At 39.6% G+C, this 22931-nt stretch overlaps 1 protein-coding gene across 1 annotated transcript; it reads right to left on the reverse strand.

Moving 5' to 3' along the window:
* Positions 1-8908: 8908 nt before the first annotated feature.
* CEP55 (centrosomal protein 55) lies at positions 8909-21640 on the reverse strand. The gene is made up of 9 exons (XM_030453432.1): positions 21568-21640; positions 21242-21434; positions 19283-19567; positions 16417-16482; positions 15488-15629; positions 13568-13869; positions 12407-12478; positions 10103-10228; positions 8909-9115 (listed from the first exon to the last, which is right to left on the reverse strand). Exons 2-9 carry the CDS (start codon positions 21422-21424, stop codon positions 8909-8911), a joined length of 1383 nt encoding a protein of 460 aa, XP_030309292.1. The 5' UTR covers positions 21425-21434; positions 21568-21640.
* Between the last annotated feature and the right edge of the window lie 1291 nt (positions 21641-22931).

A 22931-nucleotide genomic window follows, 5' to 3' on the forward strand; every position in this document is an offset into this window, starting at 1 on the left:
ATGGATGGATGCTTCTACTAATTCCTGCTGATTTCTTTTGACTGCATGAAATGTGGGCGGATTTGCTGCTTAGTGGGTGGCTGTTTTGAGCTATGAACTCAAATGAAGACAATAAGAGAACTTGTAAAGATTATTTTTTTGACAGCCAGTAACACAAGTGATTGGCAAATGTCTTAAAACATATATTTTATTCTGCATTATTTGCTGGGAGAAAAAACTGTGTGCCCATATTGCAAAAGTTTCAGCACATTAAAGAACTATTGAGAATGACTACTCCTGTTTATGATCAAAATTTGACATACTTTTCCCGATTTGTATTGGCTTTGCTGTGGACTGATTCTGTAAAATCATTACTGAATCTTGAAGCACAGGAGATGCATGCTGGTTACCACAAATTCACAAGTCTTGGACTTTATGCAGCATGACAACTAGCCCTAAAGTTCTCAGCAGCTGGCAGTAGCAGGGATGTAGTCAGCTCTGCATAGAGGCTGGGATTTGAGAAAGAACTGTTGTTAGAAGTCTGCTTATATCTGTGTGAAAACTTCGAAAGCATTAACAAGATGGGTGGTAATGGTAATGGAAATGGTAGCACAGATAAATGCAAATTGTGTTATGAATAAAATTTTCAGCATCCTTGGCATTAGTGGAAAGTAAGATTAGAAACTGGTCCTGTGAATTTAGGGTAAAGAAAATGCACTTGAAACAGAATGGGAGAAGGGAAACAGGGTGAGAAACATTCAAAACAGCAATATTGAAGAAATGAAGATATTTTCAGTCAAGGAGGAAAGGAATGCCATAGGGAAGCAGGTTTGAAAAAGATGATGTGTGGGAGTACCTGGATAGATCTTTGATGTTCATTAAAAAGGATCACCTTTATCTTTGGTTCTTACATACTTGGCATAAGCCAGTAGTTTTCTCAGGAGAACCAAAGCAAAATGATACTTTTACCATGCTGTTAATGAGTGAGCTTTTCTCACCTGTGTACAAAATCCTGTGCTCAGGGGCAGCAGAGGTGTGACGAGACATGCATGTTCCCACGGGGTTTTATGGAATCAAGGGGAGCTCCTTGCAGGAACAAAACCAGTCTGATTACTTACAGGTACAATGGATCCATTATCTAAAAAAAAATTAGTTTTCTTTTCCCTCCCCTGAAGTACAAAAGCTGTTTTTGCTACTGAGTAGCTACAATCATAGCAGCCATCACAGTGTGAATTCTGGAGGAGTCATAACCTTGATGGAGCTACTCTGGCATTACTGTAATAGGTGGAAGCTGTGCACAGTATATGCTCCACATGTGCTTATGAGAAGGAAATTATTAACTGAATGCTTGTAAATCTGTTTTGATTGCTTAACCTACTTATCTTACCTACTTCTCAACCTATCTGCTCTTTTCTACTTAGAAGTGGTGAACCAGGGAGTCAACTCAGATTTCATTCGTATAGGTTAAATGAAAATTGCAGGGACCTCTGTGAAGCTGGTTTGCTATCCTGGTGGAGAAAATATAGCTTCCTGTTTTGTGATATTTTTTTTTTTTCCCTAAACAAAAGCCTGAGTCTGTGTCTTCCCTATGGCAGATACAGGTTGTGTTACTGTAGGTCAGACTTTGTTTTTCAGATTGTTCCCGTGACAACTATGAACTGTCATGACAGATGGGTATAATTAACTTACTCTTTCCTTGGGCATAAGAAAGCTTTCCAAAGAGAGAGATCTCCTGAGCTAGGTGAGTCTGGGAGGTAAGGTTTCTTGTTCCATTTGGACATGACCTAGTAAAGGTCATGGGTTTTGCCTTATATGCATCCTCTTGCATGTAGATTGGTGTTTAAGGTATTGGGTCTATTTTTGTGGCTATATCACAATGAGTAAATAGTACTGACTTCTGTAACAGATGTATTGCATATTTAATGTTTGCTAAGTAATTTAAATTCAGTGGATTAGACATGTTGACTCTTTGTCTTCACAAAAGAAGTTCCAGGCTTGTAGGTGACTCAAGCTGTGTCTATACAATAAGGGTTTTAGCCTAAATTGCAACCAAGGTTAACTTTCTGTTTTCATTTTTGCTTTTACATACCATACTGCAGCTGTTCTGATTCTAGACCCTATTACTTCCATGTTTAGAAGGATTTATGCCATTGTAAGGTTTATTTCAAGTACAACTGTGTTTTGCTTTATTTTGCTTCTTAGGAAGTTTTCTAACCAGCCAACTGAAGCATTTACACCAATGTCCAGGGGACAATTTTATATTTGTATTGCAAATATAAGTGCATCTGTTTGTCTTGATAAACTAGCAAGCTCACCCATTTCAATACCTCAAGCTCACCCACTGGGCATACCATATGCTTCTATGGATCTGTGTGATCATTTCAAGAACTAGACCCTGTTTCTTCTGGGGAGTAAGCAAGCCTTTCCAAAGGCTGGAAATGTGGAGATTCTTCTTGTGTCCCACAAAGACCAAGTAAAGATAACACAGTGTTGAGTGCAACTTCACAATTTTATTGAGTGCAGACAGAACTGGTAGGCATTAAAATTATAGCTGTTAGTCTAATCCAAGAGAGAGAGAAAGAAGAGAAAAGAGAAAGGAAGAGAAAATTAAGAGAAAAGAGAAAGAAAGGAAGAGAAAATAAAGCACCACCCAAAGTTAGAGTGAGAGAGAGAGAGAGAGAGAGAGAGAACAAGAGAGAAAGGGGAGGAAAGTCACTACCCAAGGATCCAGTGGTGTCATAGCAGAGAATAGGGGGGTGTATGTCATGTCTTGAGGGGGGTGGGAGGGTGTTAGTGCTTCCAGTTGCCAATTGTTTGACGAAAAGCCTGTCTGGAACCTCACAGCAAGTCACTTTTTCTTCTGGGGAATCTCATTTTCCTGTGGTCTGCATCCATCAGAAGCTGGCATGCTTCCTGGGATACATGCCAATGGCACTGGAGTTCCAAGCTGCAGCAGCAGCATTACCAGCCAATGCCTCAGTCAAGAGCAGAGCTGCTGCTAATACTCTGAGTAGATGTTCTTTTTAATAAGAGCTGAATCATGTTTTTCTCATCAAGCTAACCAGAAATGTTGCTAACAGCAGTGCTGAACAGTTTCCTCATGACCTACAGTAAAGGAGGGATTTCTCTCTGAACCAAGTGCAAATATGTCATCTATATAACAGAATTCCCCTGAAAGGCCATGGTCTCTGCTATGCTACATGCTAACCAAGCTTCACCAGGGTGACTCAGGTCCAACTAGACTGTTCTAATGAGGTTGTTTCTGAAGAGTTTTAGAACTGTGTTACATTTACACATCTAACCTATGGATTTAAGGTAAATGGTTCATCAGGACATTGCAGGATCAGGTAGAACACTCTATGCAATGAAATGAAGCCCCGAGCAAGATTTCCATTTAGGTACCACTGGACCTTTGCTAACTTTCAGGTGTACATAAAGTTCTGTATGTTCCTTCAGATGAGCTTTGATGCAGAACCATCAGAAAAATTACTATGGTGTGCCTCAGAAGGATTTACAAGGAAAACTTGTCAGCAACCTCTCTTGCTTACGAGACATACTTGGGCATTCCCTTAATCACACTGGTCCACTGGGCTGCACATACTGCAGAGAGCACAGTCATCATCACTTCCCCTCATATTCAGGAACCCACTGCTTAGGGAATTCTCTTATTAATGAGGTTTGAGGAGAATCATCTTGCTTTTTTTACCATATGTCTTATCACAGAACAGTAGCTTGTTGGGAACAACAGGAGTTCTTCAGACCAGAACTAGGATAAAAGCTTTACTTTTAAAAGTCGAGCATTCCTGGAATAAGTTCTATGGAGTGCCTCTCTCTTGCAAAGAAAATCTGGAAGGCAAGGCTTGTGCTTAGCTAGCATCAAACTAGGGCTGGAGAAACAGTAAAACCATTCTTGCAACACCGATGAGAAAATGTCCAGAGAATACGAGATTCTGCTGTAAATGTTTCTGACTTCCCAAGTATAATTAATGCTAAATCATGTTATTCCCTACACTGTTCATGTTTTTCATTATCAGTGGCTGTTGAGGGGTCTGGTTGCATTATAATTTAATATGGAATAATTAAAGACATATGACCTAGATCTAAACCATGTCCAGAAAGTATGAATGCCTAAATTAGGCTGTATAGTTTCCTGTCTAGTTGAATGATATAATACTGACCAGATCACACTTGTTACATTATAAAGCCTGTGTTTTTGCTGATGTAGTGTGCTCATTCGTCAGTTTGAGTTGATCAGGGAAATTAAACTTAGTTGCACTTCTCTCCAGAAGCCATCTGGAAATCAGTGGGATAAGGTTCCAGGCTTGTTTCTTACAGAATATTCTGGGGCTCCTTATATTGGTCTCTCTTTTTGAAACTATTACTTCAGTATGAAATACTTGAACTTTTGGTTGGTCAAAGAGACAGCAGAATGAATATATGGCTCTGACTACTGGTGGGGACCTCTGTCCCAGGTCTGAATGGGGACTGCGTGTAATGGGAGGTTTGACTTCATGGATATGTATCCTGTTTGAAGTATGCTGGTTTTGCAAGGGTTTCCTTTGTCACAAGCAGCCAGTGCTAGAAGAAAATTTACATGGGTGAATCCTCAACAGCACCTCCTTTCTGCACACCCAGGTTCTCAAGGAGATGTTTCTCACTGGATGACTTGGGCAGCTCCCACTCAGTTCACTGGCTTCCTGAATCCTGTTCCTGGGCACTCTTTCTGGGGGAAGCACAACCTCCCCATGTGTCAAAGAAAGGACACCACAATGCTGCTCATTAAAACAATGTGGGAATAAGGTTCTTCCCAGCAGTAAGGAATTAAGTGACATCAAACTGCGCTTGTGTTGTTTATCTTGTTCTCCAGGGGGGTTGAGGTGCACGAGTGTAAATATTGATTGTATATCACTTTATTCAAATTTCAAGTTTATACAGACATAGGAATGCCAGTAATTTTTCCAGTTGAGAAACAAGATGAAACTAAACTGTTATATTGACTGCAGGTGCCATAACTAATAATTTTACATGGAGCAAAATAACATGAAGAGTCTGTGGAAAAAACATTACGTTACCTGGGTTTTTTTTTAATGTAAATCTTATGGTTTTTTGCAGATCTATAGGGGTCATGAAAATGAAGGCTTCAGGGGATGGTGAGAAATCATCAGACTCACCTGTTCAGAATTGTTCAATTACATAAGTGTCCCTCTGAATCTCCAGTGGTGGTGATTTTTATCCTCCGTAAGTGCTGTGTTTCAATGCTCATCTGTTTTAACCACCAGAAAGAATTGTTGAAAAAGTGTTGAAAAATTTTGTTGCAATTTTGAACTTCCTACTTCTCCCAGTGAGCATATGAAGACTTAATTTCTTTCCTCTGTATGCAATTTTGTAATATTTCTTCATGGTCTTTTCTAACCTCATAACCCTGATTATTTCATTAATTTTTTCAGGAAACTGAAAGACATCTACTACATTAATGTTAGTCTAAATTGCTTTTGAAGTGTTATATTTAAAACTGGATACAGTATTCCAGCTAGAAGTCTCATTTGTATTGACTATAAATGAAATCTTACCTGTAAAACATGCAAGAGACAGTTTATTTATCACATTGTAAAACTGTTGTAAAATCAGGCAGGTGGAATATTGAGTCATGTTTAAGTTTCTGTTTACTATAATCCCAATAAACTTTCTGAAGGAGCTGATACACTGTCTTACTATATATTTTGGGTTTTACAAGTGGATTATTCCTACATATAATACTTTATCTTATGTATTTCAGATCATTGGTCTTGATAAATTGAAAATTCCTCTAAAGAGTTCTCAGTTCCTGCCTCAGAATGTCTCAAGATTTTATGTGTGCTTTAGGAGTATCTGTATCACCTACAAAAATACAAAGTTTTGGAATCAAAGTTTTGGACAGATTATTTTGGAATTGTCTAATGCATTATTCTTAGCTAATTATTCCATGTTTTTAAGTGGGCTTAAGGTGACGCTTAAATTCTTTGGCTTCTCTTCTTCCTTGTTAGGCACCACCCTTCTTTACCTTCCAAAATCCCACCTGCACTGCAGAGTTCTCCAATGCAATTGCTTGCTGTGGAGGTGACTTCAGACAGGTCCTGCATTGCCCTTCCCTGGAACATACACAACTGGCTCATTGATGGCTGCCTGGAAAATAACCCAAGCAGAGCCCGATACTGACAACCTCACCAGGCATCCCTCACTGTGAGTATCACTTGGCAACCTAATGCTGTCACATGTTCCAAGCTGAGAAAGAAAAAGAGACAGAAATGCTTTGAGTAGTATTCTGAGTTGCATAGTCCCATTATATGTAATGTACCTGGTACTACTGTAGATATTGCATCTTTCTAGCATATTAGACATAATTGCTTGTCTTTTTTAAGGTTAAACCATAGGCAGCACTGTTACTGTAACCTTAACAGTTCAACCAGATTACAAAACACAGGAACTAACAGACAAGTTAATTGCCAGATTAACATGGAAATGCCTAAAATTCTTCCACTTCTATGTTTTTGTGGCTTGTAAACACACCTAACTCTGCTTTGCTATGGACATATCACAACAGCAATATTCCCCCTAGTTTTCTTGAAGACACTGCACCATTTCTATTAGCATTCTTTACCAGGTGAACAGTGATGTCCTGATGTTTCTAAACCTTTCTGTTGTTCAGTATGATTCTTTTACAGCGTGAGCAGCGCTGTGCCTCCCTGTCACTTATCTGCATATTTAAACATACATGGTTTATTTGATAGTTTCCCTAAACATATGTAAAATAAGAGAAAGTTGTACAAGCAGTAAATTATTAGGTGTTCTATTTGATACAAGAAAAGGATTTCAATCCTCAAACTCTCCTTGCGTAAAAAGAAAAAGAAAAACAAAACCAACAAAAGTAATTTCTTAAGCTGAGTTTGGCTGTGTTTCCAACCACATCACATTGCACCAAGACAACCAAATACACTTGTGTTTACAAAGAAAGCTGGGAAACCAGGGTTTTTAAGTGTGCTAGTATTGGGGAACCCTTGTGTTAATCCAGAAAATTCCCTGGACCAGCATCTTCACATGATGCAGACTTTTACAGAATTTTTGATGTGCTGAAACTCAGTTATCTGAAATGGACATGACCCAGAAAGAGACTGCCCAAGTCTCAGATACAAGGTGCTCGAGATTTTTTAATTACTTCCTGCCTTACAAAGAACTAAACTTCCACCTAAATTAGAGTATTATAATGAGGCACAAACCTCTCTTTCCTACATATAACTGCAAAGCAGAGCAGCAGACCTTTTTTTGTTAGTTTTAGAATAAAAGAATTTTCAGTCCTCGATTCCTTAGCTTCCAAAGAGTGGAAAAAAGCACTGATATGATCTGCATGCTTTATGGAGATGGAGTTTTATAGTTGGTTTTAGTCACCTGTTGACAATAATTGTCATTCTGCCCTCAAAATAGGTATTTTGATGCAGTAGAATGTAATTTTGGTGTTTTTACAATATATACCCCAGTGATGGATATAAATATATCTGGTTCTTTTTTTGCTTAGGTATTAAAGTTAGCAAGCAAGTCTAAATACATTGTTAAAGCTCACAAGAGGTGCTGGAATGAACAAAACTTTTTACAGGTTATCCCATTATCAGCTTTGAGTGCCCCTCTACAGTGCCAGCTTGTAATGAGTGTTCTATGCTACTTTAAGAAGGCCTCAGAACTATTGAAGAGAACATTGCTTACCCTTAGCAAGCAAACTGACTTCATCTATAATACATAAAAGAACAGAATTTCCTTTTGCAGAAACTATGTCAAGTATGCAACTGGGAACATAATACTAGCTGAGAAGTAGTGCTATTAGAGATTAAAATTACTAGGCTGCAAGGAAAACATAGGTATTCTGAATTTAAAAGATGTTTAGGAAGTAAGAGATGGAATTAAGAGAATTTCCCTCATAGAAAAACCTTGAGATTCTGAAGCATAATTTCTGTTTTACTCCTTAGTTCATGATATTTGGTCAGAAAAGAATGTATTGCTAACCTGTTTTCTGTGTTAATCCCAAAATAGCAACACCTCAAGTGCTAGAGCAGTTTATTAAAACTGGACTTCTAATTTCTTAATCTGTCAAATGGAACAGATTGTATAACTCAGATTTCCCAACTTTAGCTTCTAAAACACACAAGTGCAAAGAAGCATACTTCAGCATCTAAAAATGGTCTCTGACATTGTCTACAATACCAACTTCATTGGAAAAAGAAACTTCCTAGCCTATGTAAGGTTTTTTTTCAGTACCAAGGACTTTGGGTTTTTTTGAGAAGAGTTTAAACCTTGGTCAGCATTTTCATATAAACTCTGTCACCCCTGACTGTGGTTCAGGAAAACCAGGTACTTATGACTGATGTTTTCAACATGAATCTTAAGCAGAAAAGACCTCTTAATATGAACCTTCTGAGTTTTAATATATCAAGACAGCAATACATTACACATGCAACACTTGATATATACTATGTGTATAAATACACTATATACACACTATATATACATACACACATCATGTATAAATATATTTATAGTGTGCCTACTAGAGCCAAAAATCTTTTGCAGCTATTATTGTCAATTAAGGTGTAAGCACAGTCATAAGGATTCACCAGCCAAGAACTGGATATGTCAAACATTCAAATGAAGTCTGATAAAATAGGTGTGCTATTACTGTTCTCATTTTTAATAGTGCAAAAAATTAAGTCAGTAGTTTATTAAGATATTTCCAATTCTAAAAAATATTTCCATTTGAACCCAAAAATACAGTATCCATTTTTTGCAAAAAGATCAGGTAAAATAGTCCTTTAGAGCTTAAAAAAACTCTAAAAAGATTTTTTGACTTTGTAGCAGAGCATATTGGCAGTGTGTATAAAGCAAATACAGTAAATCTATTTGAAACTTAAGCTGTACAAATGTCAATATGTGCTAATAATTCTCTATGTTGGCTTGTTGGATACTGTGCTTTACACTTGGGACACTCAAGAAAACTTTCATCAAGAAGGCTTGAATGTTTCAGAGAAGGGCTTGTGTCATACATGGTTAGCTTCTCTTCAAACACAGCTTGCAAATCTTCTTGTGGTTCCATACGTCCAGATTCCTGGAATTTCTGGAAAAGCAGCAGCTTTAGTTTAAGATTGGGGCATGTGCACACTGATCAAATACTGCCCCCCAAATTATAAATGTTTGATGGCAAATGAGCGTTTTATGTGTTATAGCACTAAGGAAAGAATTCTAAAGATGGCTAAATGCAGATACATTACTCATATTAATAACAGAGAGACTTTTGTGCAATTCTACCACCACACTTAGAGCAGACTGTAGGTAGCTTTTCTGCAGAGTATTTAAGACAGGTTTCCCATAATATCTAGCTTGGATTCCTCTCCAATCATCTTTCTAGCTACTCACACGTTATCTTTACTTAATAAAATGATGCCTTGGTCCCCTCTACTTAGGATACTGCCCAGTTACCTTCCCAGAAACTCTGCCCTAATTTTCTCTTCACCTGCAGATCCCATGCATGAAATTTCTTTGTTTATGGGCTGTCCCTACCTGTAAGAAGTACCTGTTTTGTCTGTTCAGCAGTTACTCCTCCTTAGCCCCTAATCTTACAAGGCAACCTATTCCAGAGTTCCAGAAACACCAACAGTCCAAATACATTTCTGTTCAAGACCAGGGCAATCCTGGATATGGCAGAGCAAAACAGATCAATGGCTTGCTTAATACTTTCCCCTATAAATTTCTCCATTAAGTCTAGACTTAAATCTAGGTGCCTTTCTTTGGGCACCTATAATAAACCATAAACAGACCATGGCCCTCCCAATACAGCAGATGTCATTTTTCATTGTAGTAGGAAGCCTGTCTTTTTGGAAATGAAAAAAACTCAGTCCTATTTCTCTGTGCATGCTGCATGGAGAAGTGATGCCTCACTAATCGACACGGGGTTCTGTACCTTGGGGCCACCTAAAGGGTCTAAGGGCTTAGGGTGAATATCTGCTGACAGTAATAGAAGACTCACTACACCCAAAACGAGATTCCAAAGTGAAAAGATGTGCATTTATGCACCAAATTCACCTACAGTTAATAGAGCACATACCGGAGGTTCCAGACGTGTTATTTGCTCCCTGGCCTTGCGCAGTTCCCTGTGGACTTTGTTTAACTGGTGCTGCAGTTTCTGGCGATCGAGCTTTTCATTCTCAAAGTCTGTGGTGCATATTTGGATCTGGCAACCCCAAACAGTTAAAAGTAAAGATTAATGTCAGAATGATTAAGAATTGAGAGTGGGGGGAAGGAGGGAAAGAGGGAAATGTTCCTCCTTTATATATTTACAGTAATTTTTACTCTCCTGTCATATCCTAAAATGGAATATAAATACCAAGTATATATACACACATATATTATGTGTTGCTTTCTGTACAGTGAAATTCATATATGCCCAATTACAAAAATCTCGCTTAGTAGAGGTGAAGTTATAAGTTATTTTGGTTAGAAATCTTAAACTGAACATCTTACAGAAAAACATATAGTGCAAGTTCTCATTAAAAATGCCAGTTTCTACTCGAGGATGGTTCTTAGAGCAAGACATTTTGGACAGAAACTATGGGTAAGACTGTACACCCAAGCTTAGCAGATAAATGTGTCTTTTTTTCCCCCCCAGTAACATAGATAGAATCATGGAGTGGTTTTGGTTGGAAGGGACCTTAAAGATCATCTAGTTTAAACTCCCCTTCATGGGCAGGGACACCTCCCACTAGATCAGGTTGCTTAAAGCACCATCCAACCTGGCCTTGAACACTTCCAGGGATGAGGCAACCACAGCCTCCTTTAGCAACCTATTTCAATGTCTCACTACCCTCACACTAAAGAATTTCTTCCTTATATCTGACCTAAACCTACTCTCTTCCAGTTTAAAGCCATTACCCCCTTGTCCTGTACTTCACCTCAAGGCTGTTCTCTATGCATTCTCCACCCAACCTGTATTTGTGCTTGGGATTTCCCTGATCCAGGTTGAGGACCTTGCAGTTGGTCATGAGGTTAACATGAGAGGGCCCACCTCTCAAGCCTGTCAAGGTCCATCTGGGCATCCCTTCCCTCCAGTGTGTTGATATCACCACAGCTTGATGTGAGCAAACATCCTGAGGGTATACTCAATCCCACTGTCCATGTCTCTGACAAAGATATTAAACAGCACCTGTCCCAGTACCAATCCCTGAGGAATGCCACTTCTTACTCTGCCAGATGAACATAGTTGACCACGCACTCTTTGAGTGTGACCATCCAGCCAAATCCTTATCCACTGAGTGGTTCATCCATCAAATACATATCCTTGCCATTTGAGACCAGGATGTCATGTGGGACAGTGTCTAATGCTTTGCAGGCCAGATAGATTACGTCAGTTGCTCTACTCTTGTCCACCAATGTTGTGACTATGTTGTAAAAGGCCATCAAATTTATCAGGCACAACTTGCCCTTGGTGAAGCCATGTTGGTTGCCACCAACCGCTTGCTCATTTTTCATGTGCCTTAGCAGAGCCTTCAGGAGGATCTGCTCCATGATCTTGACAGGCACCGAGGTGAGCCTGACTGGCCTGTATTTCCATGGGTCTTCTTTCCTTCCTTTTTTGAAAACAGGAATTGTCTCCCCTTTGCCAGTCCATCAGAACTATCAGACTGTCATGACATTTCCAATATGATAGAAAGTAGCTTTGCAACTTCGCAAGTTCCCTCGGGAGCCACAGACAGATCTTGTTAAGTCTCACAGACTTGGGCATTTTCAGGTTCTTTAGGTGGTCTTGAACCTGCTCTTCTCCTACAGTGGACAGATCTTCATTCCAGTCTCTACCTTTGCTTTCTGTGACATGGAAGGTGTGGCCAGAGCCCTTGCCAGTGAAGACTGTGGAAAAAAACTCAATGAGTAGCTCAGCCTTCTCCATATCCCATGTGCCCAGGTCTCCTGTATCTTTCTAGAGTGGGCCCTCATTCTCCCTAGTATCCCTTTTGACACTGATGTACCTGTAGAAGCCCATCTTATTATTCTTGACCAGGTTTAATTCTGTAACAATATACTTGGAAAAAATAAAGATGGAAAACATGATAGTGCAATTATTTGTATAACTTGATCGAGAGTGTACTTCAAAACTTGAACAAGCTGATTTGCTGTAGAATGTTTCCCATACCTAATCTGACACTGTATGGCTGAACAAGTGGTTGAGGAGAAAAGTATCAAGTTTGATCACACCTTCTTCTCTGTAAAAGAAGGCTAAAGATTTTCCTCTTGACAGATACACTGGCATTTTTAGAAGCTTTTAGAAGCATCAAGAATATATTCACAGTTGAATATTCATCTCTAATATTACGTTATTTAATATACTACTAATTTTTAAATTTGAGATGTTCAGTACCTGTTGTTCCAGTAAGTCTATCCTAGTGTGTTCCTCCTGATGTTTGAGCAACAATTTGCGAAGAAGTTGCACCTACAAGGCAGAAAAATATGTTTAATAAAGAACTTCCTTATACAACAATTAATAAGCTTAACAAATACCGAATATAAAAAGGGATGGAAGTAAACTTTTCTATTCAAATGCAAACAGAAAAATGTATGCATGTTATGTAACAGTGAAACTCAATTTACATATTTCTGCTTCTCTGGGGAAAACCCCAGGGAAATGTTATCATTGCACTGAGCAAGGGAAAATGAAGGATGATGTTATAGTTCAAAAAATATCAAAGTTAACTTTCCTAGGTAATTTCTAGGATGCAGAGAAAAATATAAACACAAAGCCTATATTTGCACTAACAAGCTAAGATGTAAGTTTAAGCCTTGAAGTATTATACTATAATGGGTTGACAAATAAAAATATTCTGTATTATGAGCATGTATCAACTTTTATAGTGAATGTTGTGGTTCTTTGGCAAAAAAAAAAAAAATCCACACCTGTTAATTATTAGTAACCAGGGAGAACCATCCTGTGTTTAAAGACCTAAACTGCTGTTCTGGTTTTAGCCTACTTTGGTGCCTAGTATATTTTATGCTTGTATTTCAAATTTCAGTTCTCCTTTCAAATTTCAGTTCTTCTCTCACAAGTTTATCTAAGTAGCAAGTCTATCTTATGCCTCAAGGACAGGCCCTCAAGAAAGACTTTCCAGTTTCTTTTCAGCAGATATATGTGGTCATGATTTCATGTCCAGAAGAAACAACAACAGATTTCTGGTTTAATTAGCATCATCATGCTGATAGGAATATTGCAAGACAGCAGGGTAACATGTAGGGGAAGCAGCATAGTCCTGCCAAGTATTCCAAACAAAAGGAGGTAAGCACTGAATATTTTTAAGTACAAACATATAGCATTTACATGCCTTCTCCCACCTCTAACAAGCCAGAGTGGTTAAAGCCATTGGACTCAAAGAAAAAAAATGAAGGTATTAGTCTAGATACAAGTAAAAAGACCAGTTACCAGGGGAAGTGAGTAATGGTCCATTCTGATTAAGTATGACTTTTCAGCTCTCTGATGATCTTAAATGATTTCTCTAATGATCTTAAACCTCCAAATGCATCCACTCACCTGACACTGAAGATCTTTAGACTTTTTCTGTTCTTCTATGAGCTGAACTTTAATAGCTTCATTCTCTTGTTTTAGTCTCTGCACTTTCTCCCCTTTAATTTTATTTTCATTTTCTAGAGTCTTCATTTCAGACTGCATTAAGGCATTTAAACTTGTTATTTCTTGTGCTTCTTCACACTTTTTTTTTAATTCATTAAGTTCAAATCTCAGCTGGCTTACAGTGCATCTTTCAGTCTCAAGATCACTCTTAGCAGTCAGGAATAGCTGGTCATAATATTTTTGCTTTTCCTCTTGTAGATGACCTTAATGAGAAATAATTGAGATAGTAACATAGGGTGGGAAAAATCATGTAAAAATTAGAACAACAAATTCTTGACAGCATTTTAAGGGACACTGATAGAAATTGATATTCCAGGCTATTACTCAGCTCAAACTGACACTAAACTCTAAACCAGCTCTGATGCTTCTAATGCCATAATGTCTCCTTCCCAAAACAGTTACTGGAAAACTTTTTTTGTCTTCCATGCAGTATTCTGTGCTACAGACATTTCCTTTGCTAAGAATTATAGCAATGATATATCAATGGCATTAACTACACCAACTCCATGACCCACACATTGATCCTACATGGCTTCATGAATTATCCTGACACACAGGAATCAAGGCCTAAGGACATTAGTCTCACTGCCAGATTTAGGCTCCTTAGCCAAGGTTCTGGCATTACCCTCTTCCCAGAGATACCTTGGGGATCTGCTTCAGCACTGATGAATAAAGCCAGACTATCCATTGTCTTTTTCAGACTATCTTCAAGTTGTATCTTCACCATTGAAATTGCAAATAAAAGGAATCAGGATTCAATTCCTTTGATTTAAAAATGTCTGTTTCTTAGCTAGTGACTTAAACTGGAGTTTGAAAAGTCTCTGCTTGTCAAACCAAGGAAAATTTAGTTAAGCAGGAAAAAAAACCCCAAAAAACAAAAAGGAGGAAGTCCATAGAAATTCAGTAGAGATACAAAACATAGCCAAACGCAGAACAAGGAATGCAGGATTTCAATGGTTTTGTTGATTTTTGGCACTGCTAATTTCTTGACTTTGTACTTTTCCTATTGAAGGCTTCCTCTCATTCTCCCTCCCTTTGACTAAGAGCTAAGCCTTACCTTCTCACAAACAATATTCCTTTATAAGTTGGTGAGTTCTTTAGCAAGATATCAAGTTTTTCACTGGAAAAATTCATCATATCTATCTTCAGCTTGTACAGCTTAGGTTCTTAGAAACCTGGGATGTCTGCTCCTGTCTAGCTTCTTAACAATTTTAATCCACATGGTGGTCAAGCACAACTCAGGTCCACCTAAATGTATGGTACTGAGAAGGTGCTCCTTACTGAGGAACATAAGTGAGCACATAAGTGAGCTAAATGTAGCCAGATCCATATTGTGAAACACTGTTTTGGACAGGTGCCAAAACCTACCTGTAAGAACAGTTTAGGTAAGCAAAGAACATGACAGTCTTGAGTCATTTTTATAATATTTATTTTGAATTAAAAAATGTAAAAAACCTGATCCACACCTGGCTAATAAATCTTTAACGCTTCTATTATGTAGGTTGAAAGTGTACATTGAAGGATGGGAGGCATACCTATATTTGCCTCAACACTTTCTTCAAACAGGGAAGTTGTTAATAGAGTGTCAGGGCTTCCCTCTTTGAGGACAATAAGAACTTGAACTTCTGTCAGTTAAGCAATGTAGCTAGATAACAAGAAGCAAAGAAATGTACTCAACCAAGATTTAACTTTAAGAAACCAAAATGTTGGGAAGAAAGTCTTGATTTTGTTTGATTGTGCTTTGTTTTCAGAAAACTCATTCTATAGATAATTAGATAATTATGGTTTGGGTCACTTGTGGGGAAAAAATAAAGTTTATACCTTCTGAAATGGATTCTTTAGATTCTTGTTGGGCAGCCATTCCTGACTTCTGCTCAAGTTCAAAGATCCTCCCAAGGAGTCCCCTGACATATGCTTCACGCTGCTGGTCATACAGTAGCCACTGTTGGTTTTTCTCAAGAGCCTTCATGAAAAGAAACAGAGGAACCACAAAGAAACATGGTAATTTATCAAATTTTAGACCTATTAGTTCTCAAAAATGCAAAAAAAATTGTATATTACATGGTTTGACAATAAGCTAGTTAATTCTGCAGAAAACTGCATTTCTGTACAATAAAGGCAATCTTAATTTGGAAAGATAATGCACATGGTTGAGCATAAGTTAGAACTGCAGCAATATTATAAACTGATTGCCTTATTTCTTGGAATGGGAAAATCACTTTAAAAGAAAGGCTTTAACGACTCATGCCCTAATCAGGTAATCTTTCAATCTCAAATATAAAATGACAGATCTTGAAAATGAAATAAACTAAAACTGTATCATTGCAATTTAAAGTTTATAAGAACAAGGACATGGATTTTATATCTGATTGGATCATAGAACTATTCAGGTTAGAACGGACCTTGGGGCATTTCTCAGCCAACCTCTTACGGTCTCAAGCAGTGTCAGCACTGAAGTCAGACCAAGTTACTTGGGGTTGCTGTTTTGTCAGCAACCACTTTGTTCTGATGTTCCAAGCAAGGTTTTACAAAGATGATGGAAATACTGGGCTTGTTTGGTTGGGGTTTTCTTGCAGATCTTTTTATTTAAACTATTGTCTTGCCAGAAAATAATTGTAGGTATTATGTTTTAGAGGGAAACATACCCTCTGAGGTCCCATACTACCCAATGATGGATATGGTAATAATTTACATTCTTAGGCATCTTGGTATAGATGATTTGTACTTGCAACATTGTACATGAAACTTACATCTTTCAGTTGTTTTTCAACTTCATGAAAATTAGTTGGTAATCCAGTGCTGTTTGTTACTGCTTCCTGTAGACAAAGAAGTGGTTAGTGCTCTTGATAAGTAGATGGCAGAAACAGTAAACCTAGTCCTCTATAATTATTAGTGTCACACAAAGAGCATAAAGATGTTTTGAAAATGAAAAACAGATGCATATATTTATCTTTCATGTTTAAAGATCTTTGCAGATTGTTCGGTTGTTTTTTTTGGGGGGGTTGGAATTTTTTTGTTGTTTGTATCTTGGTTTTTGTTTTCTTTTAAAGGATCTAAATTATATTGAAAACTAGTCCACGGATTTAAAATAAAATCTCCTGCAACATACAGGAAAAAGATTAAATCTCAATTTATTCTGTTACTTTGCAACTCATAGCTAAATGTATTTTTTATCCCCATATGTTTTACAATAAGCTGGGCCTATAGGAGTTGTTTGGGAAAGCTAGAAACCTTGATAACCTCACTGGAATAACAGGAGGATTATAAACACCTCAGCAACCACGCAAGCCTGTCTGGAATGATGATGACATCCAGACTGATTTTCTGATATCTGATCCACAGTAGAGTGCTTACACAATGAGCTGGAGAGTTCTTTAGGCCCATCTAAAAACTAAACAGCAATTATACAGCTGTACTTCTTTCATAATCTGTTTATTCACTTCATGATATTTTTTTAATTGTGTAGATCTGTCAGAAGGAACTTGAAGGACATAAAAATGTAGATGACTACACAAATCCAAGCTACATTTTTCCTAAATTTTCCTGGTTTTTCTTAACATGATTTAGATCAAGCTTTGCAGCTAAAAGCATACAGGATATCTTTGATTGCTATTATTAAACTTCAGCACTTCCTAATGAAAACAAGATTTAGAGACACTAAAAATGCTCAGATTCCTATTTCTATAAACAGAACTCTCAGTGGAAACTTCCTCAACATTGTATCATGAAACTACTGTTTCCATTTCAGAGTATACCTGCTGTTCATATGCCACTTAGCAGTTTCAAGCATCATTGCTAGACTTGTTTTCAAGTTTTCTTAAACAGCCTGTCATAACATTAGTCAATTGTTTTCTTCTGTCGAAAAATACATAAAAAAAATAAAATAGAAAATTCTGATTTTAAACTAGAAGATATTTTGGTAGTTCACTGACAAAAATTTCATGGAAATCTGTTCAATTAACATACATTTTAAAATCTCTAACAAAGCTCAGTCTCCTGACATGTTTTTTAAGATTACATTTAAAGTGGCATTTCCCAAGATCCTGCATTATTGAAGTGATGCATTATTACTGAAGATTCGTAGATAGGTGCTTCACCATGTATTTGGCTATTTCCCGGTAGAGCTTGGGGAACCACTGCCATCTGCAGGTCAAAAGCTGGACAAGACACCAACTACCTACCAAGGGCCCCTTACTGAGATACTACTGCATTTTCCATGGAACATTAGAACAGACAGGAGTGGAAAAACAACTGTGGAAAAGTAAAGGCACTTGTGAAAAAGCAGGCACAGAGGTGAGGCTGACAGGTCAGTAGTTCTTGAGGTCTTCTTTTTACTCCTTTTAAAAATGGGTGCAGAGTTTCCCTGTAGAGTGCAGTCAACAGGGACTGCACCTGACTCTCATGACTTTTCAGATATCACAGAGAATGGCTTGGCAACTACCCAGCCAGTTCCCTCAGGACTCTGGGGTGCATCTCAGCAGGTCTCATACATAGACTTACGTATGCCCAGCTTCCTTAGGTGGTCACAAACCTGATCTTCATGTGGGAGAGACATAAGAGGTGTGGGAAGACAGGTTGCCAGTGATGACTGAGGACAAAGTTAAATACCCTCAGCCTTCTACTCATCCATTGTTACCAGTTTGCCAGTTGTGTTCAGTGGACACACACCCACACCCACACCCGCTTTCTCTGATCTTCCTTTTCTGGCTGACATACCTGTAGAAGCCCTTTTTACTCTTTGCATCCCTTGCCAAGTTCAGCTCCAGCAACACCCTGGCATTCCTGACCTCATCCCTACACAAGCAGGCAGCATCCTTATACTCTTCCCTTGATACTTGTCCCTGCTTTTACTGCCTCTTCTTGCCCTTAAATTTGACCAGCAGGTAGGTCTGAACTCAGCCATGGTGGTCTCTTGCCTTTCTTTTCCAACTTCTTCCACTTGGAAATCGAGAGCTCTTAAACTCTATGGAAAGCATCCTTAAAGATCTCCCAACTCTGTTGTGCTCTCTTGTTCCCAGAGGGTCCCACTGTCTAACTCCTTCAACAGCTGGAAATTTCAGTGTCCTAACTTCATGCTTTGCCTGACCTACATCCCTCAGACTACAAACATCACCAGTGCATGACCACTGCAGCCCAGGCTACCTCCAGGCTTGACATCACCAATTAGCTCATGACTGAAGGTGGGTTAGGTGAGGAGCTTAATTTGTCTTTATTAATGCCCCATGTCTCTTACTGCTGCCTTCACAGCCTGTTTAATCACTGAGCATTCAAACCTGAGAAAGGAATAATATTTGCTGCAGTAACAGTGGATCATTACATGCAGTACCACCAGTCAAACTACACGGTTATGAAAAAAGGACTTTGCAGTACAGCATGAGAGAATTCCCTTCCCAGCTGTGTTGTCTGGAGTTGTGCTCCCTGACTGTTCCTCATTTAGCATTCAACCTGGATATCATCTCTCTTCATACATGAATATTTCAATGCAACATGTAGGAAGGTTAAAAATCCATCCTATTTTGGAACAGATAAAGGTTCTTACTGGGCGCAAGTTCCAAGTCTAACCTGTAAAGATGTTAGGATTGGAATTTGCAATTACCGTGTTTTTTCAGTGCTCACCTGGGATGCCTGAGAAGCCCCAGCTCTGTTTTCAAGCTCAGCATATTTTGCAGTAACAGTGGATAAATTGCACTTTAACCGATTCATTTCTTCTGATATAGAAAAAAGTAACTGTTCTCTCCTCTCTGCTTCCTTTGTTTTCTCCTCTAGTTGACTTTGTAATGAGGAGACTTCAACCATCTTGGGTTTGGATCTAAGCTTGTCTTTCAGGCTTTGGATTTCTTTGTCCTTCTGTTCAAGAAGATGGTTGTATTTTTCTTTTTCCTTTTCCAGGGAAAGTATTTTCTAAATGAAATGGAACATAATAAGAGTCAAATGAGTGTCAGTCTATGCACCTTCAGCATTAGCAAGTTTTGCAACAGTCTGAGAAGATGCTCACTTTGAAAGGTTCTCTCTTAGCTTTAAATGAGCTGCAAGTATTACTTTGTACTCTAAATAGACAATACTATGGTGATCATCACAATACCACAGTAATTACTAAAAAAATTTCAAGTGATAATAGTGAAGACAGATTGAAACAAGGAAAGAACACAAAGAACCAAATGTCACAGACCTGGTACTCCTTAAAATCTCAGGTTTGTATATGAATACTGATCACTATAACAAATGAACCTTAAAACACAAGCAGTACCAAACCTTCTGGACACTTCCAGTGAAGAGGCTGGTGATAAATTTCTTAGTGTTGGTTAGCATATTTACCAGCTTTTGAGAAGCAGCAGAGCCATCTTGCAAACTAAGTGACAGTAAGTGAAGTTACAAAAGAGTTACAGTAAAGCCTTCAGAGGGAGGATCTTGTTTTCCAAATTATTTGGCCTTTTAGTTTCAAAATGTGCTTTAGGAGACATATCCAATAGACACTCTATTTTCAATAGGTGTCTAGCACAGATATTTATCACATAACATTACTGCTGCATTTGAGATACTTCGGGGCTCTACACAAACTTCTAAGAACATTTCCTTTTCCATGAGAAAGGTTGATGTTGAAATCCTACATGTTGATAGAGTCATTAGAGGATGACAGAGAAACTGAAAGAAATTGAATTTTAAAGAGCCTCATTTAGGGAGTGGTTCATTTAAATTAAAATATATAATGGATAGTACCTAGTATATCTACATGACTGATTTTCCACCTGTGAACTAGAAACCCAATGCTAAGTCATCAACACTGAGCAAGCAGCAAACTCCATCAGACACAGCAAACACACCAAGGAACTTAGCGAAACCAGTACATGAGCTGCCTAGACAGGTCACTTCTCAACTGACACTGTAGCACAGACAGATGAAAAGCCTTATTGCAGGGAACCAGCCTAGAAATATTAGTGTGCCTAAACTCCATTAGCTGTATCCATTTAAAATTTCCTGATTTTCCCCATACTGTCAGAAAGCCTGACAGTATGTGACTTGGTCACATAGTAAGCCTGGAACTGAGTGTGCAACCAGATGACTGAACAACCTCGAGTGGACTGCAAGGCAGGGGAACTGCAGTGTCTCAGTTTCTGCTCTTTGGTTCTAATGGAAGAAAAATGCAGAGACCTGTTTACAGCTTTGTTGATGAGAGGGTGCTTTGGAAGACAGTTCAAGCAAATACTCAGAACTTTCTAGTATGTCCTTAGGCAGCTGCTGGCAAACAATCTCTGTGTAGGAAATGCTCAGAATAAATCTGAGCCAACTGTTCCAACCTTTGGACATACGAGGCCCCTTTTAATAGACTAATTGACACCTGTGCCCTCAAGTCTTTTTATTTAACAGCTTTGTCAGATGATTGTAACTGGTTAGTGCAGTTGTCACTGACAGATATTTGAGAACAAAAATGTCAAACTAAATCAGCAGTGCCACCGAGGTAAGATCAGAATGGGGCTTTCAAAGTCGAACACACTCAGACTCACACTAATTGTCCTGTCAGCATCACATTTAACAGGACATCAGAAACGACAGCTCGAGTACAAACATCCACCTCACCTCCAGGAGCTCCTTCCTCTCCGGATCACTCATTTTGCTCTTCCCTTTCAGGGCTTCCTCCAGTGATCTCCTCAGAGCAGCATTCTCCTGCTTACACTTCTCGAGATCACTCTCAGGCCTGAAGCCACCCGGCTTGAAGCCCCACTTGCCCATAATTGTGTCTTTGGCGGTCCTGGAATTCATCTTTAAGCACCTACTGAAAACACAAACCAGGGGTTACAGAGCGGCAAGCGCTTCCGCCGGGCAGAGTGACTGCAGATACAGTGTAAGCCAAGTTCCAGCAGTGCAGAGCTTTCCGGCTCCTGCTGGCGGCTCTCGGACCGAACCTCGGGGAGCAGAGGGGCCTATCCGGGTTCGGGCTGACAGTGGGAGGGAACGGCTCCGGTTCCGATCCGCTTCCGGGAGTTTGAATCCCGCGGCTCCGGGACCGTCACTTCCGTCCGCGCCCACGCTGAGTGGAAGGAAAGGCTACGGCGCCTTCGGTGGGTCAAAAGAGGCGGGGGGCGGGGATAAGGAACGTTTCCGCGAAGAGGGAGGCTCGAGGGCATGGGCGGGGCTGCGGGGCACGCGCTGCCCAGTGTCCGTTAGCGGCCGCAGGGGAGCGGCCTCGGTCTGCGCGGAATGGCGGCGGGGGGGGGATGGCTCCCCACTGCTGGGCAGGCGCAGCTTGGCCACTTGGAGCCGTGTGCTGCGGTGTTTGTTTGCCCTTCCCGAGACGATAATTTACCCTTTGAGGGCATTGCCACTTCGCCATCACAGGGCGGTGGTAAAAAGAGAGGTGGTGGCAGGTGTGCGCCCCTCACGTTGCTGCCCAGCGGTGGCTCTTCCCACCCTTCCCGGGGCTGCGCTTCTCATACTGTTCGGGCAGAAATGGCAGTGGCTGCCATCCCTCTGGGGCCGGGAGCCTGGCCTGTGGCTCTGTATGTGCACCGAGGGAATTGGCCAGGGACTGGGAGGGGCAAGGGTGGAATAACCCGCCATGATGCTTCAGCCAAGTCCTGTGTCTTCAGTGTGTTTATCCTTGCTCCTGATGGTGTTTCCTTTAGATTATCTCCCCAGTAATAATTTTAGAAAGGAAGCAAGGTCCATCTTGGCTCTAAAAGTAATAAACTAGCATAGTTCTTGTGTTAGCATATAAAAACTTGCCTGAACTTTGTCCACATGTGACTCATTTTGCTCAATCTTGCCAGCTTCCCCTCCTATCTCTTCTTAAAAATGTATTTTGCAGTGGTGCTGTGCACTGCTTGGTTTCTTTATATCTGCTCTGCATCTGAGAAAACCTGCTGTAAAGTTTATAAACTGATTATGGGGCAGATTAGAGCAAGGAGTTATTTTATTTGTCAAGTTTTTGCCTCTCTACTCAGCACTGGTGAGCCCACACCTTGAGTCCTGTGTTCAGTTCTGGACCTCTCACTACAAGAAGGACACTGAGCTGCTGGAGTGAGTTCAGAGAAGGGTGACCAAGCTGGTGAAGGGTCTGGAGAACAAGACCTATGAGGAGAGACTCAGGGGTCTCAGGGAATGTTTAGTTTAGAGAAGAGGAGGCTGAGAGGAGACCTTATTGCTCTCTACAGCTACCTGCAAGGAGGTTGTAGGGAGGTGGGTGATGGACTCTTCTCTCAAGTGAACAGTGACAGGACTCGAGGAAATGGCCTGAAGTTGCATGAGGAGAGGTTTAGACTAGAGATGA

The sequence above is a fragment of the Calypte anna genome, chromosome 6, assembly GCF_003957555.1.
Source record: "Calypte anna isolate BGI_N300 chromosome 6, bCalAnn1_v1.p, whole genome shotgun sequence".
NCBI lineage: Eukaryota > Metazoa > Chordata > Aves > Apodiformes > Trochilidae > Calypte > Calypte anna.